This window comes from Hypanus sabinus, chromosome 18 (genome assembly GCF_030144855.1).
Source record: "Hypanus sabinus isolate sHypSab1 chromosome 18, sHypSab1.hap1, whole genome shotgun sequence".
NCBI classification, from domain to species: domain Eukaryota; kingdom Metazoa; phylum Chordata; class Chondrichthyes; order Myliobatiformes; family Dasyatidae; genus Hypanus; species Hypanus sabinus.
The window spans coordinates 63,401,486-63,418,699 of NC_082723.1; the positions used below are offsets into that span (position 1 = coordinate 63,401,486).

At 39.9% G+C, this 17,214-nt stretch overlaps 1 protein-coding gene across 2 annotated transcripts in view; it reads right to left on the bottom strand.

The window, feature by feature from the left end:
• Positions 1-17,214, bottom strand: part of ap4m1 (adaptor related protein complex 4 subunit mu 1) — a 33,440-nt gene that overhangs the window by 5,202 nt on the left and 11,024 nt on the right. For both annotated transcript variants that reach the window (XM_059994514.1, XM_059994513.1), the window contains exons 9-12: positions 14,810-14,863; positions 12,804-12,910; positions 12,483-12,574; positions 8,808-8,855 (exon numbers count right to left, since the gene is read on the bottom strand). In XM_059994514.1, coding sequence (XP_059850497.1) covers positions 8,808-8,855; positions 12,483-12,574; positions 12,804-12,910; positions 14,810-14,863 — 301 coding nt within the window. The remainder of the gene's footprint in view (positions 1-8,807; positions 8,856-12,482; positions 12,575-12,803; positions 12,911-14,809; positions 14,864-17,214) is intronic.

A 17,214-nucleotide genomic window follows, 5' to 3' on the forward strand; every position in this document is an offset into this window, starting at 1 on the left:
TTTGCTCTCTAGATGTTCCAAAGTTGTGTGAAGAGCCAATGTGATGACACTGCTGTAGACCTGTTGCTTCGATAGGTGAATTAGAACAGATTCAAGTCACTTCATCACTGTGGATATAAGGGCCACTGGCGACAGTCATTGAAGCAGGATACCTTCAGTACAATTGATGACTGCTTGAAGCAGCTGAGTACCACACACTGCCGGAGCAAGAGGTTGAAGATCTCCGTGAATACACCAGCCAGTTGGACAGCACAGATCTTCAGTATTCGACTAGGTACTCCATCTGGACCAGATACTTTCCTTAGATTCACTCTCTTGAGGGTAACCTGCACTTCATCTTTAGTTACCGAGACCAAAGGATCAGGGGAGACATGGAGGTGCGTAATGGTTCCCCCTGTTCTGATGGTCAAAGCAAGCGTAGAAGGTATTGAGCTCATCTGGAAGCGAAGCTCTGCTGTCCCTGCATTGCTAGATTTAACTTTGTAGAAGGTTATGGCATTTAAACCCTGCCACAGTTGTTGAGCATCCCCTTTGATTCCAGTCTAGTCCGGAATCTTCACCATAAGCATTTGTAGAATGCTTACAAGATGGCTTTTTGGAGCAACTTGTGGCTGAGCCCACTAGGGAAAAAGCAATTCTGGATCGGATGTTGTGTAATGAACCAGATTTATTAGGGTGCTTATGTAAAGGAACCCTAGGAGACAGTGATCATAATATATATTAGAATTCACCCTGCAGTTTGAGAGGAAGAAACTAAGATCAGAGTATCACAGTGGAGTAAAGGGAGCTACAAAGGCATGGGAGAGGAGGTAGCTGACAGGGTAGTTAAATCAGTATAGGGGTGGAGTTTCAAGATGGCGACGTAAGCATCTGCCTTTTAGGTGCTCTTTACTTTTTCAACTATAATCACCCTTTAATCAAATCTTTTCGAACCTAATCATATGAGTTGATACCTTTGATTAACTCTTTTTTTCTAAAACAATATTTGATTTAATCTTGTCAAACATAAAATGGCTACAAGTAAGAAATTGTCTAAGGATCCTCTATCCATCGACACAATTTCTCATCTTCTGGACGCTAAACTTGCAACTCTGGAAAGCAGGCTAGAAAGTAAATTGAAAAGTAAACTGGCAAGTTTGGAAAATAAGCTCACCACGAAAATACCTGAACTCGAAGGATTTGTTAGATCGCTTGATACTAAGCTTCAATCGCAGGCATCAGATATTCAGCGGCATGAAGATAAGATCACGACTCTTGAAAAATTAATTTGCGAAAAAGTACGTACAATTGAAGCGCTGGAGAAGAAGGTACACTCGACTGTTAAAACATTAGATCAGTATAAGTTTAAAATTACTGATCTTGAAAATCGATCTCGCAGACAGAATTTGCGAATTATCGGGTTCCCCGAAAAAGTTGAGTCCGGTGATTTAACTGAATTTTTCTCTAAATTATTGTGGGAAATTTTCAGTGCTGAAGGTTTGCACACTAAACCTGTTATCGACCGCGCTCATAGAGTTGCGAGGTTTTCAGCTGCGAGTGGCAAACCACGAGCTGTGATTGTTCGCCTTCATTATCTTCGGGAGAAAGAGCTTTTAATTTGATTAGCTCGTAAAAAAGGTATGATTTCTCACAACAGCAACACATTTCGAATTGTTGAGGATTATTCATTCGAAGTAATGAGAGCGAGAATCGCTTTTAAACCAGTGATGGCAGAGATTCATTCGATTGGACTTAAACAAGCTTTAAAGTTTCCAGCGAATCTTAGAATTACGTTGAACGACAACAGTCAGCAATTTTTTAATACTCCGGAAGAAGCGAAGAAATTCGTTGAAGAATATCGATCTTCTAGTGCAAGTTGAACTATGTGTTATGCTGAAAATTTTTTGGAGAGAAGATGCCATTTCATTTTAAGTTTTAACCTATGAAGCTGGGTTATAACTTCTTATCCTGATCTACGGGTCTGGTTTCTTTTTTTTACTATCACCATCATTTATAGATGCTCTTTTAATTTTTTATAATATCTCTTTTTTTTATTATTCTTTTTTCTGTTTCGGATATACACGTTTATATTTTGTAATAAGGATTTACTTTTTTTTTAAGATGTCGTTTCTTCTTCCCATAAGACTTTACTTTTTGTAAACATTTATCTGTTTGCCTGCACTCGGAAATGGGACAAATGTTTTGGATTTTTTTGGTCTTTTTTTTATTATATATTGTAGTGTCTATTAAATCTTTTTTTAATCCTATTTTGATAACATTTTTTTCTATTAAAATTTTTTAATAGATCATTGAACTTACATTTATATTTTGTAATATGGATTTTTCAAAATGTCGTTTCTTCTTCCCATAAGCCTTTGCTTTTGAAACGTCATTTTTCTTGTATTTGAACATGGAATCTTTTTTAAAGGTATATTACATTTTCAAATTTTAATGTTTATACTTTTTTTTATTAATGATCGTTTGTTTTATTATATTATTTTTTTTCATTCTGATTGATATACATTTTCTTTTTGCAACCCTATATTTAAATCTGGGTGTTATATAGTTTTTTTTTAATCTTTTCATGGAGCCGCCATCTTGAAATGGGGTTAATATTAGTGTTAGTTTATGCGCCTGCCGCTTGGCTTTCTTTCGAGGGGTGGGGGGAGGGGGTAGGGATCTTTTTCACGCTTTTGCTTTTTATTTTTTTGCTTTTAGTTTATGGGCCAACTTTAAATTATTAATATTGTAGAAGTGTCATGTTCTCCGGTTGCTCCTGTACCATTTTTCCTTCTTCCTGATTTATGGGTTATGTGTCTTTTTCAACCTTTTATGGTATATACAATTAATATTAGCATGATGGATAAGTCTATTAATTTTATTTCTTGGAATATTAATGGTTTAAATCATCCGATTAAACGTAAAAAAATATTTAAAGTATTCCATAGACTAAATGCTAATATTATTTTTGCACAGGAGACCCATATTAGGAGGGAGGATAATCAACGCTTTTTTAGGTTCTGGAAGGGTCAACAATTTCATTCAAATTGTACTGCTAAAATTAGGGGTGTGTCTATTTTTATAGACCCCCCAATCTCGTTTATACATCATGAAATTATATCTGATCCACAGGGCAGATTTTTGTTGATTACTGGTTCATTTTTTAACCGAAAAGTGGCTTTAGTTAATATTTATGCTCCAAATTTTGACTGCCCTGAATTTTTTAAACGTTTATTTACTACCCTTCCTAATCTAAATGAATATATCTTGATAATGGGCGGAGATTTCAATTGTTGTTTGAATCCTTTGATGGATAGATCTAAACCTATTCGAACTCTTCCGAATAGATCAGCTTTACTTATTAACTCTTTTATGGTCGATTCGGGAATTACTGAAATATGGCGGTTTTTGAACCCTAAAGATAAAGAATTTTCGTTTTTTTCACATGTATATCATAGTTATTCTAGAATTGATTATTTTCTTATTGATCATCGTTTATTAGCAGATCTTATTGACTGTAAATATGATTCTATTGCTATTTCGGATCATGCACCTTTGAAGTTATCTATCAAGATCTCGGACTCTTTCATTAATACTAGATCTTGGAGACTCAATGCTACTTTGCTTCAAGATCCAGAATTTATTACCTTCATAAAACAGCAAATTGACTTATTTTTTTCGACAAACTATACTGAAGAGATTGACAGAGGAATACTTTGGGACTCTTTTAAGGCTTTTATTTGTGGACAAATTATCTCATATTCTGCTGGTAAAAGAAAACAAAGATATTTAGATATAGCTTTATTGGTGGATAAAATTAAAGAAATTGATAAGATTTATTCCGTTACTCCTACCAAGGAACTTTATAAGAAGAGAGTTGAACTGCAAACGGAACATAGTTTACTGTTATCTTCTTCAATTGAGAATCAATTAATTAGGACCAGGGCTCAATTTTATATCCATAGTGATCGAACTGGTAAATTGTTAGCTAATCAATTAAAAGCTATTTCGACTAAGCGACAAATTATTAAAATTTGTAAACAAGATGGTAATCTGACTACGGATCATAAAGAAATTAATAATACCTTCCAAGATTTTTATAAATCTTTATATCAATCAGAATTTGATGGTGATCTGTCTATGATGGATAATTTTTTTAACAATTTGAATATTCCCAAATTGATAGATGAAGATCGAAGTTTATTTGATGCTCCTATTTCTATGGCTGAGGTACGAGAGGCTATTTCATCGATGAATTCAGGGAAAGCTCCTGGCCCTGATGGTTATATTATAGAATTTTTTAAAACTTTTTCTTCTTTGCTTTCCCCTTGGTTATGTGAAATTTTTAATGATGCATTTATTAAGAAGAGACTACCCCAGTCCTTTTATGAAGCTACTATCTCTTTAATTCTTAAAAAAGATAAAGACCCTACTTTATGTGCATCTTATCGCCCTATATCGTTATTAAATGTAGACTCTAAGATTCTTACAAAAATTTTAGCTATTAGGTTAGAAAAGGTACTATCACAGATTATTTCAGGAGATCAAACTGGTTTCATTAGGAACCGATACTTCTTTTTTAATGTTAGAAAATTAATTAATATAATTTACACTTCCTCACCCACAACCCCAGAATGTGTTATTTCATTAGATGCTGAAAAAGCTTTTGATAGAGTTGAATGGACATACTTATTTAATGCCTTGAAGAATTTTAATTTTAGTTCTAATTTTATATCATGGATTAAATTAATATATTATAAACCTGTTGCTTCTGTTCTTATGAATAATTATAGATCCTCTTTTTTTCAATTATCTCGTGGTACGAGACAAGGTTGTCCCCTAAGTCCTTTATTATTTAATATTGCATTAGAACCTTTAGCTATTGCTATTCGTGAATCCCCTAATATTTCTGGTATTACCCGTAATGAGAAATTATACAAGCTATCGCTCTATGCTGATGACTTGTTGTTATATATTTCTGATCCTGATAATTCTATTCCCGCTATTCTATCCTTGTTGGCTCAATTTGGTAGTTTTTCTGGTTACAAATTAAATTTGGATAAGAGTGAACTTTTTCCTTTAAATGCACAAACTTTACTGAACAACAGGATACCATTTAAAATTGTTACTGATAATTTTATTTATTTAGGTATAAAAATTACCAAGAAATATAAAGATTTATTCAGATTGAATTTTTTACCTATGCTTCATCAAATTCAACAACCTACTACTAGATGGTCTCCTTTATCCTTATCATTGGTTGGTCGGATCAATGCTGTTAAAATGATGATTTTACCGAAATTTTTATATTTATTTCAAGCCTTACCAATTTTTATTCCCGAGTCTTTTTTTGATAGCGTTGATTCAAAAATTTCCTCATTTGTGTGGCAAAATAAAAACCCCAGATTAAGTAAAAGACAGTTACAGAAATCTAAAAACGATGGTGGTTTAGCTTTACCCAATTTTAGATTTTACTATTAGGCGAATAATATTCGGAATTTATTATACTGGAAATTAGATTTAGATTTACCATTGTGCCCACAGTGGGTAAATTTAGAATGCAACGCTACACAAGGATATTCTTTATTTTCTGTTCTTGGCTCTTCTCTCCCTGTTGACTTAACTAAACTTAATAAACAGATATCTAACCCTATTGTCAAACATACATTACGAATTTGGTTTCAATTTCGTAAATTTTTTACTCTAAAAAACTTTGTTCTTGATAGCCCTATCTTACTTAATTTTTTCTTTAAACCCTCTTTAACAGATCAAGTTTTTAGTATATGGAAAGGTATAATATGTTTTCGTGATCTTTTTTCTGAAGGTGGTTTGATGTCTTTTGATCAACTTTCTAACAAATTTAAATTACCTAAATCTAATTTTTTTAGATACTTACAAATTAGAAACTTTTTATATAAAGTTTTACCATCCTTCCCTAATTCAACTTTGATAGATTTTTCAGATATGATTTTTACTTTAAATCCCTGTCAGAAGAGATTAGTGGCTCTTATTTATAATATGATTATGAAGATACAACCAGAGATATCAGGTAGAATTAAACAGGAATGGGAAAAAGAACTTCAATACAATATTTCAACGGAAAAATGGGAAAAAATTTCACAAATGGTTAATTCGTCTTCTATATGTGCTAAACATGCTTTAATACAATTTAAGGTTGTACATAGAGCTCATATGTCTAAAGATAAGCTTGCTCGGTTTTATTCTCATGTTAATCCTCAATGTGACAGATGTCATTTAGATGTGGCTTCATTGACCCACATGTTTTGGTCATGTCCCACTTTACATAACTATTGGAAGGACATATTTGCTACCATTTCCTCAGTTTGGAATATTGATTTACAACCTCATTTTATCACTGCAATTTTTGGTATTCCAAATGAAGATGATAGTCGATTCTCTCCTCCAATTAGACGAATGATTGCCTTTGTAACATTAATGGCCAGGAGATCTATATTACAAAATTGGAAAGAAGTAAATCCTCCTACCACATTTCAATGGTTTTCTCAAACTATTTCTTGCTTAAGTTTAGAAAAAATTAGAAGTACTATTTTTGATTCATCAATTAAATTTGAAGAAACTTGGGGACCGTTCATTCGACACTTTCACATGAATTAATTTGACTTCTTCCAGACCTTTACTCTTATTATTCTTGTTCTGGTGTGGAGTTCCGGAGTTTTTTGACACTATCATATACTTATAAACTATTATTATTGCCCATGTTAGTTTAGGTTTAGTTTTTTTTTATTATTTCTTTAAATATAAATTTTTTCTTATATTTTACATTTTTTTCTTTTTCTTTTGATGATTATTTTTAATCGTTTCATGTATAATCCATATAGATTAGATTGATATTATATGATCATTTTTCGCCGATAGTTTAATAAGATATTGTTATCTTGTTACCAACTCAATTTTAAATCTATTGTATTCATAACATATGTAATATTATTATGTTATGTTTTTTTTTAATTAATAAAAAGATTGAAAAAGAAAGAAAGAAATCAGTATAAAAGCAAAAGAGAGGAATACAATATAGCAAAAATAACCAGGAAAATAAAGTACTGTATTGAGAAGCTTTTAAAAACCAACAAAAGAGCATTAAGAAGACAAGTTGTAATATGAAGGGAAGCTAGCCTATAATATAAAACATGATACCAAAAGGTTTTTTTTTCTACAAATACAAATAATAATAAAAGAGTGGCGAGACTCTATATAGGACTGCTAGAAAATGACACTGGAGAAGTAGTAATGGTAGACAAACTAAGTATTTTGCATCACTCTTCAATGTGGAAGGCCACCAGTACACAAGAAATTCAAGTCTCAGAGGGCAGAAGTGACTGTAGTTGCTATTACTAAGGAGAAGGTGATTGGGAAGTTTAAGGTCTGAAGATTGGTAAATCACTTGAACAAGATTGACTGCACCCCAAGGTTCTTAAAGAGGTAACTGGAGAGATAGTAGAGGCATTCATAGTCATTTAAAGAATTGTTAGATTCTGGTATGGTTCCCGAGGACTGGAAAATTGCAAATTTCACTCCACTCTTTAAGAAGGGAGGGGGACAAAAGACAGGAAATTATAGGCCAGTTAGCCTGACTTCAGTGATATTCAGTAAGATATTTGAAACCATTATTAAGGATGAGGTTTCAGGGCACTTGGAGACAGTTGATGAGATAGGCAAAAGCCAGCATTGTTTTCTTATGGGGAAATCTTGCCTGACTAATCAGTTGGCATTCTTTGAGGAAATAACAGGCAGGATAGACAAAGGAAAGTCAGTGGATGTTGTTTACTTGAATTTTCAGAAGACCTTTGACAAGGTGCCACACGAGGCCACTGAACAAGGTAAGAGCCTGTGGTATTACAGGAAAGATACCACCATTGACAGAAGATTGGCTGACTGGCAGGAGTCAAAGCATAAAGAGGGCCTTTTGTGTTTGTCTTCTGGTTACTAGGGATCAGTGTTGGGATCGCTTCTTTTCAGTTACACAGTATGTCAATGATTTGGACAACGAAATTGATGGCTTTGCCCAAGTTTGTGGATGATACAAAGATAGGTGAAGGGGCAGGTAGTGTTGAGGAAGAAGGGGAGTCTGCAGGTCTTTGATTAGGAGTGGTCAAAGTAGTCGCAGATGGAATATAGTGTAGGGAATGTATGATCATATACTTTAGTGGAAGGAATAGAGGTGTAGATGGTTTCTAAATGGGGAGTAAATTCAGAAATCAGAGGTTCAAAGGTTCTTGGGGTTAACTTACAGGTTGAGTCAGTGGTAAGAAAGGCAAGAGCCATGTTAGCATTCATTTCAAGAGGGCTAGAATATAGAAGCAAAGATGTATTTCTGAGGCATTATAAAAGAATGGTAAGCCCACACTTGGAGTTTAACGAGTAGCTCTGGGTCTCTCATCTAAGAAAGGATATGCTAGCATTGGAGAGGGTCCAGAGGAGCCTCTGGAAATGATTGAAAAAGAAAGGGTATCTCATTGAAACCTCTGAAAGGCCTAGATAGAGCGTTCTTGGACAGATGTTTCCTACAGTGAGAATAGAACAGAGATAGAGGAACTTCTTTGGCCTGAGGGTGGTGAATCTGTGAAATTCATTGCCACAGATGGCTGTGGAGGCCAAGTGGTTGGATATATTTAAATTGAGTTTGATAGTTTCTTGATTAGTAAGAGCCTCTACTTCTGTACCTCTGTCTTGTAGGTCAGGAGTTGAGACGGCAAGGGGGATAAGGGCAGAAAGGGCTGATGGTCTACGGGAACCCGACGGACACCCCCACCCCCTTCACCAGCTGAACCACGTGCAATGCAGCTCACCTTTTTGGGGGAAGATCAGAGCGGAGTTTCAGGAACACAGTCAGTACCCTGGGGAAGGAAGAGAACAGACATGAATACAGACGAAGTAAAGAAGGTTGGGTGACTGAAAACCCTCACCAAGTCCCAGGAAATGATTTCATGCCGTGATTACGTCAGCTTGTAATGCCTGCTCTGTCCCTCGCTCTGAGAGGGACAGCAGGGACCACAGCAACCTGTCCCAACATAGTCACCTATATTGGGTGTGTCAGTAACTGGTAAATGGTTTATTATTGTCAGATTACCAGGGTCCAATGAAAAGCTTCGTTTTGCCAGCAATGTGTACAGATCATTTTGTCACGTCACTACATCAAGGTAGTTAAAGGTAAAACAGTAGCAATATGCAGAATAAAGTGTTGTAGTTACAAAGGGAGTGTAGCGCAGTCAGACAAGGTACAAGGCCATAATGAAGTAGATTGCGAGGTCAAGAGTTCTTATATTACAAGGGAACTATTCAACAGTCTTATAACAGCAGGATAGAAGCTGTCCTTAAGTGTGGGGGACGGCACTTCCAGGCTTTTGCAGGCTACTAGTTAATCTTCAAGTCACTGAGCAAAAAGTTGATGAATTAAAACTGAGACTGACCTACCAAAGGAATCTGAATGACTGTTATATGCTGTCTCACTGAGGTGTGGCTCACTCCTTCATCTGAATGGCTGTCTCACTCCTTCATCTGAATGGCTGTCTCACTCCTTCATCTGAATGGCTGTCTCACTCCTTCATCTGAATGGCTGTCTCACTCCTTCATCTGAATGGCTGTCTCACTCCTTCATCTGAATGGCTGTCTCACTCCATCTGAATGGCTGTCTCACTCCCTCATCTGAATGGCTGTCTCACTCCCTCATCTGAATGGCTGTCTCACTCCCTCATCTGAATGGCTGTCTCACTGAGACGCGGCTCACTCCCTCATCTGACCGCGCCACTCAACCCATCGGGCTTCTCGGTTCACCAGAGAAACCGTACGGCGTCCTCGGACAAAGCAAGTAGTGGCGGTAATTGCTTTCTAATCAACTCCTCGTGGTGCTCAGATAAGATCCCGCTCACCTCTTTTGGAATATTGAATAGTGAAATGCTGCCTGTACTACCTGCCACAGGAGTTCACTGCAACTACTGTGATGGCAGTCTCAGATTGCCTTGAAACCTCACTCAATTAACTACATTCTGTGAACAACAGCCTCAAAGTGAAATGTATGGTGACACAGGTGGGCTGCCCCAGCACATCCTTGGGTACGCTGGTTGTTGAAACAAATGACACATTTCACTACGTTTTGAGGTACATGTACTAAGTAAATCTAACTCTAATCTAAATATCCGAAAGTCCTCCTCATCATTGCCAGTGACTTCAGTTGTACTAACTTCAAGAATGTGTTACCGACTACACCTCCTCTCCCACCAAGGACCCACGCACCCGTGACCATTGGTAAAGATTTGTCAAAGATGTCTGCTAATTCGCCCCCTGCACACACTTTGGTAAATCAGACCACTCGGATGTGCTCCTGCCTGTTTACAAACAGGAGTTGAAACGTGGAGATCATCGTACAGTTTGTTCTAAGGAAACAGATGAGCTTCTGTGCTGCGAGGTGCTACAAAACAAAGTCAGGCAGCACCATCAACAACAGCTCATCCCTTCCTGTTGAGCTTAACACATTCCACAGATTTTTTTTTAAAACGTAAGTGGATTGGCATAAGATCACCCACTCTGAAAATGCATTTGAACCCACTGCAAAGGCCAGATCAGTCTTGTAAAGTATGAACCCTTGGAAAGCAATAGCGTGGATGGTAATTGATCCTCAGGATCAATAAAGTATGTCTGTCTGTGTCAGCCATGTCCTAAGACCCAGCACAAATCAGCTGGCAGGCAGGGGTATCTGCATACATTTTTAAACCTCTCCTTTGCTTCAGTCTGAGGTTCCACCTGCTTTAAGAAGAGCATTATCATCCCAGTACCTAAGGAAAATAAGGTAGCATACCTTGCTGCTCACCACCTGGTGGCTCTGACACCCCCCATCATTGGAGGAGTCCATCTGACTCCTCCCAGTGCTTAGAGGTTGGTCATGGCACACCTCTACTCCAGCCTCCCAGGCAACCTGGACCCACTGTAATTTATCTACTACCAAGACTGGTCTATGGTGGTCTACACTCATCTCTGGAGCACCTAAACAGTATAGTCACCTTCATTTAACTATTGTTTATTGTCTACAGCTCCATCTTCAATACATAATTCCAATCAAACATCTCCAATGTCTGAAACCCGGGATTCAACACTTCCTTCTCCATTTGGATTCTTGACTTCATGACCAACTTACTGCAAACTACAGGTGGCCCGTTTTTCGAACGTTCGCTTTACGACAGCTCGCTGTTACTAAAGACCTACATTAGTACCTGTTTTCACTAACCACAGAGGATTTGCGCTTTTACAAAAAAAAAAATGCCCGCTTTATGCGTGTGTTTACCCTGAGAAAGACTACCATGACCATGAAGCCTCGTGCAGGCAGTTGTGCGCACATGCGTGTACGACCGTATCTGTGTACGTACGCATGGGTGTACGTACGCATGCGTGTACGTCTGCATGCGTGTACATGCCGATTTTTTTTCTCCACATCGGTTTTGGCTCAGTCTTCCCAATTTTGATAAGTGAAAAACTACACCGTACGTAAAATATTTCAACTTTATATAGGCTGTGTATTTATCATATCATTTCTGCTTTTACTATATGCTAGTGTTATTTTAGGTTTTACGTGTTATTTGGTATGATTTGGTAGGTTATTTTTTGGGTCTGGGAACGCTCAAAAAATTTTCCCATATAAATTAATAGTAATAGCTTCTTCGCTTTATGACATTTCAGCTTACAAATGGTTTCATAGGAATGCGCTACCTTCGGAGAGTGGGGGAAACCCGTATAAGGACAGCAATACCGCCACCAGGATTATCCTCAACACTGGTGCCCCACAAGGCTGCATCCTCAGCTCCCTCCTGCACTCCCTTGTACATTCCTGAATGTGTGGCTAGGCTTTGCTCTCACTCCATCTACATGACTTTTTTGTAGATAACATGACTTTAGTGAATCTCACAAAATCACGAGTCAGAGTATAGGAAGGAAATTGTGTCATGACAACAGCATTTTCCTCAATGTCAGCAAATCAAAAGAGCTGGTCGTTGACTTCAGGAAGGTGGTCACATGCTCAGTTTCCATCTCCAACACCAAGGCAGAGAGGAGAGGGTTGAGAGCTTCAGGTTCCGAGGACTGAATCGGACCAATATTCTGACCAACCACGTAAGCATAAAGACCAAGGCTCACCAATGTCCCTACTTCATCAGGAGGCTGAAGAAAGTCGGCATGCCCCAGTTATCATTACCAAGTTTTACTGATATGTCATAGAAAATGTTCTGTCTGTACGTATTACAACTCGGTATGGTAACTGCTCTGCAAAAGACTGCAAGAAACTGCAGAGTTGTGAACACAGCTCAGCACGTTACAAAAGCAACCTCCTGTCCACAAATTGTTTCTACACTTCCCACTGGCTTGGTAAAACAGCCTTCATAATCAAAGACCACCCCCTACCCTGAACATTCTCTCTTCCCTCAGTTACTGGATCAAGGGACATCGATAAAGATTCGGGATGGAATCCCGTTCCTTACTTGCTGTTCATGTCTCTATCCACGGTGGGAAATAGTTGGAATGGGAGGGGGGCTGGAAGGTCATCAGACAGCTGGTACTGCATCAGGGTCATCTGCAGGGCAAGAACACACAGCGTCAGTGGGGTGGGGTGTCACACTAACCACTCTCCCTTTGGGGTGGGAGTATGTGTCACACTGATCACCTTCCCCAGGGAGGTGTGTGCAGCATGCTGTTTACCTTTCCCCAGCATAGGTGCCACACTCATTACTTTCCCTCTGAGGAGGGAATGCAAGCCACAGTGATTGCCCTCCCCGGGGGTGGGAGTTAGTTGCATTGATTACCTCCCCCTGGGGTGGGACGACTCTCAGGATCTGGTTAGTCTCGAACTCTTCAAGTTTCACCGACTGATGAAAGCTGCACTCGTCAACCTTGACAGCAGTACCGTACCCTGAAACAACAGACCTGTGTGAGGAACGGTAAACAATCCTAAACTCCGAACCCCACAGGCTCCCCGTTACTGTCACAACCCACTTCAGAGCAAACTCTGGAGACACCGCCAGCCATTTTAAACGCATGGAACACTCAGCTTCACTACACGCAGGATGGGATTTAAAGTTGGGAAATCCTGCCGTAATTTATAGGTTGACACATTGAGAAATGTGTCTTCAATGAAGGCATGATTTAAAATTGGAAATTAAAATTTAAAATTAAATTTAAAATTAAAAATTGGAAACAGCTAAGACAGTGCTTGTAGATAAAGAAACAGTTAACCTTTCAGATCTGGAACACTTGATCAGAACTGGTTAAGGGAGAAAATGAGTTAATTCTCAGTGGCAAAGAAAATGGAGGACAGATGTGTAGAACTGAGAGAATATATCTGGTTGGGTGAGACAACATGAGTGCAGCTGGTAGGATCAGAGTGAGTCTGGCTGTGTGACATGTTTTTGGTAGTGGGGCTACAAACAGAAGGAAGAAAACTGAACCAGGTACAGACTCCATCCTCACTAATCACACCTTGTCATATGGCACTTTCGCAGGGAACTGCAGGAGGCGTAAAACCTGTCTATTCGCCTCTCCCATCCCACCATCCAGGGACCCAAACCATCGATCGACTCACACTTTTTCCACTCTAGTGCCCAACATTCAGTATTTACAGTGTGTTCTCCTCTGCACTGGAGAAACCAAATGCAGACTGGATGACATCTCCAGTCAGTCCACAGGGGTGGTCCTGTGCATCCTGTTCCCTGCCAGTGTAATTTCCCCCAGTCCCCCCCCCCCCCCCCCGTCTGACTCTTTGGTCTGTAACCTACCATTACAGCAAGGACCAAGATCAATGAAGAACAATCTCCCACCAGACCTCCTGAACTATTAACAGAGAGGACCAAGGTCAATGTACTGTACATCTTTTAGGACTTGGTATCAAATTCTCTAACTTGCATCTGTACCAGAACCGGTTATTCTGGTTGTTGTAGTTTCAGCTCAATTATTTGGTCTCATCCCATCAGAGACACCTCATCCATTTTACCCACTCCACACCCTCCCCAACATCTCTGCCACTAGTTTTCCTCACTCCTGTTTGTAGAGCAGACTGTTACTCTACCAACAGATGCTGCCTGAATGGCTAAGTGTTTCCAGCATCTGCTGTGATACTTTCAGACTGTCAGAGACAGTTCAGGATTGAAACACCAGGTGGACTCCCGGAATGCAGAAAATGAAGGAAGCAGAGACGCTCTAGGATATATTTCCTAATTGGGGGGAGAATCCAGAAGAGGGATTCCCAACCTAGGAGTCCACAGACCACATGCTAGGGGTCCATGGCATAGAAAAGGTTGCAAACCCTTAATCTAGAAGCAAGGGAGATGGTTTCAGAATGGAGGGGTCACCTACGTAGAATGATGGGGAGCGGCGTTTGTTCCAGTGGATGGGGCGTGCAGAATGGTAGGAACCCAGGAGACTGGGAGGGTAGAGGGTGTTTTTGCAGTAGCTGTTAGTGTTATAGAGATGAGGAAGGGTGGGGGAAAAACATTGTTCCAGCTGCAGGGACTGAATCACTGGACATTTCCAGTGCTACCGAAGATCTGGGGGAATCAAGGGCTTGGGGAATTGGGCAGTGAGGGAAGCATCAACCTTGGGTCTAGAGTTAACACATCAACTCATGCTGATTTCTCAGTGATCCTTAAGCCATTTCAAATCATGCACTGTCCCATAAATCCCACCCATTCCCCACCCCAACCCTTAAACACATGGTCTTCCTTCACTTCCCTCCTCCTTACACGACCATTTCTGAGGACTAGCACCTCAAAGATCCACCTACAGCCCCATATTCCCAGAACCCCAAATCTCTCACCTCGGATCGCGGCTTTCCCAACACTGAACTCTTCGTTTAACCCAATCCTGATCTCTGCAACATGAAACAGAAGCATGTCAGGAACTTTTTATCTCCCAATCTACCTTCTCATTGTCTGTGTCCAGCTGCTCCAGACAGAGGGGAACAATTGCCTTGACACACACACATAAAACACCAGCTCAAAGAAGGTTCCTTAAATCAGTATGCAGATAGTCCAAAGAGGCAAAGGGCCTCTCTGCACCCAGTATTTGGAAATGAGTCTGGGGTGATTGTTGATCTTTCAGTAGGGGAACAGTGACCACTACTCCTTCAGTTTTAAGAAAACTATATTTAAGAATGGATCTTGCAGGAAAGTATTGAATTGGAGCAGGCCAAAATACAGGAGTATTAGACAGGAACTAGGGAGAACTGTTTTTGGGCAAGTCCACATCCATGAGGTGAGGATGTAAGGACGAAGTCCACAGAGTACAGGGTAGATATGATCAGTCAGGACGGACAAGGACCGCAAAGGTAAAGGGTCATTGAATGTCAAGAGAATTGATGAATTGAGTCGAGAAGAAAAAAAGTATGTAAGGATTAGATGGCTAAATCAAATGGCGTCTTTGGAAATAATAAAGCTAGGGAAAAAGAAACTCAAATGGGAATTTGAGAGCCAGGCAGAGCCATGCAATGTCTTTGGAAGGTAATCCCACATACATACATAAGCAAGGGTATAACTAGGAAAAGGGAAGAATCACTCGAGAATAAAAGAACATCTGCTTAGAGGCAAAGGTTGTGTTTGTGGTTTTAAATGAGTATTTATATTGGTATTCACCACAGCAAAGAACATGCAGGATAGTGAGAACAACGTGTCGCATGCTATTATACCCAGGCATTTTGAGATTAAGACAGACGTGATGGATGCCTCGAAGAACATTAAGGTGGATAAGTCATGGTGGGATATACCCCAGGATATTGAGAGGCAAGAGATGAGATTGTTGGAGCCTTGACTAAGATCTCTGCTGTCTATTCTAGCCACAGACAAGGTTCCAGAGGATGGAGGAGTCTTTGTTCCAAGCCTACTCTGGTATCACTCCCCAACTTTTCCTACGCTACATCGACAATGGCATGGGGCTGCTTCCTCAACCCATGCTGAGCTCAAACACTTCATCAATTTTGCCCCCAATCTCCACCCTGCCCTCAAATTTACCTGGGTATTTCTAATACCCTGCTCCACTTTCTCTATCTCCATGTACACTGATATCTTTTACAAACCCACTGATTCTCACAGCTACCTGGACTATATCTCTTCCCACCCTGTCATTTGTAAAAGTGACATCCCCTTCTCTCAGTTCCTCCATCTTTGCCACATCTGCTCTCAGAGTGAGGCTTTTCATTTCACAGCTAATGAGAGATCCCTCTTCAAAGAAATGGGCTTTCCTTCCCCATCATCAGCACTGCCCTCACCTGCATCTCTTCCATTTCATGCACGTCTGCCCTCGCCCCATCTTCCCACCCCCCCCCCCAGGGGTAGGGTTCCTCTTGAGCTCACCTACCACTACAGTAGCCTCTACATCCAGCACATAATTCTCTGTAACTTTTGCCATCTCCAACGAGATCCCATCACCAAGCACATATTTCCCTTCCCCCCACTTTTCGTTTTCCACAGAGATCGCTCGCTATGTGACTCCCTTGTCCATTCATCCCTTCCCACTGATCTCCCTCCTGGCACTTATCCTTGCAAGCAGAATAAGTGCCACACTTGTCCCTACACCTCCTCCCTTACTACTATTCAGGGCCTAAACAGTCCTTCCACGTGAGGCGATACTTCACCTGTGAGTCTATTGGGGTCATCTATTCTACCCCGTGCTCCCGGCGTGACCTCCTGTATATTGGTGAGACCCGTGTAGATTGGGAGACCGCTTTGCCAGAAAAAGCAGGATCTCCCGGTGGACACCCACTTCAATTCTATTTCCTAGTCCAATTCTGACATGCCAGTCCATGCCCTCCTTGACAGTGGTGATGAGGCCGCACTCAGAGTGGAGGAGCAACATCTTAAGAGGGGTGATTGATAAGTTTGTGGCCCAAGGTAGGAGATGAGTTATACAGCTCTCGTTACATGCACATGCAGGTCAACTCTTTGAGTGATTATGCAGAAAGTTTGAAGTTAATAACTCATCAAGGGTGTTGATAAGTTTGTGGCCTAAGGTAGAAGGAGATGAGTTATTAACTTCAAACTTTCTGCATAATCACTGAAAGAGTTGACCTGCATGTGCATGTAACGAAAGCTGTATAACTCATCTCCTTCTACCTTAGGCCAGAAACTTATCAATCACCGCTGCTGTGGACACTTTCTGGAGGTCCAAGATCCGTATGCTCCACGACCGCTGGACTCAGTGTGTACATGTAGGAAGGGACTATGCTGA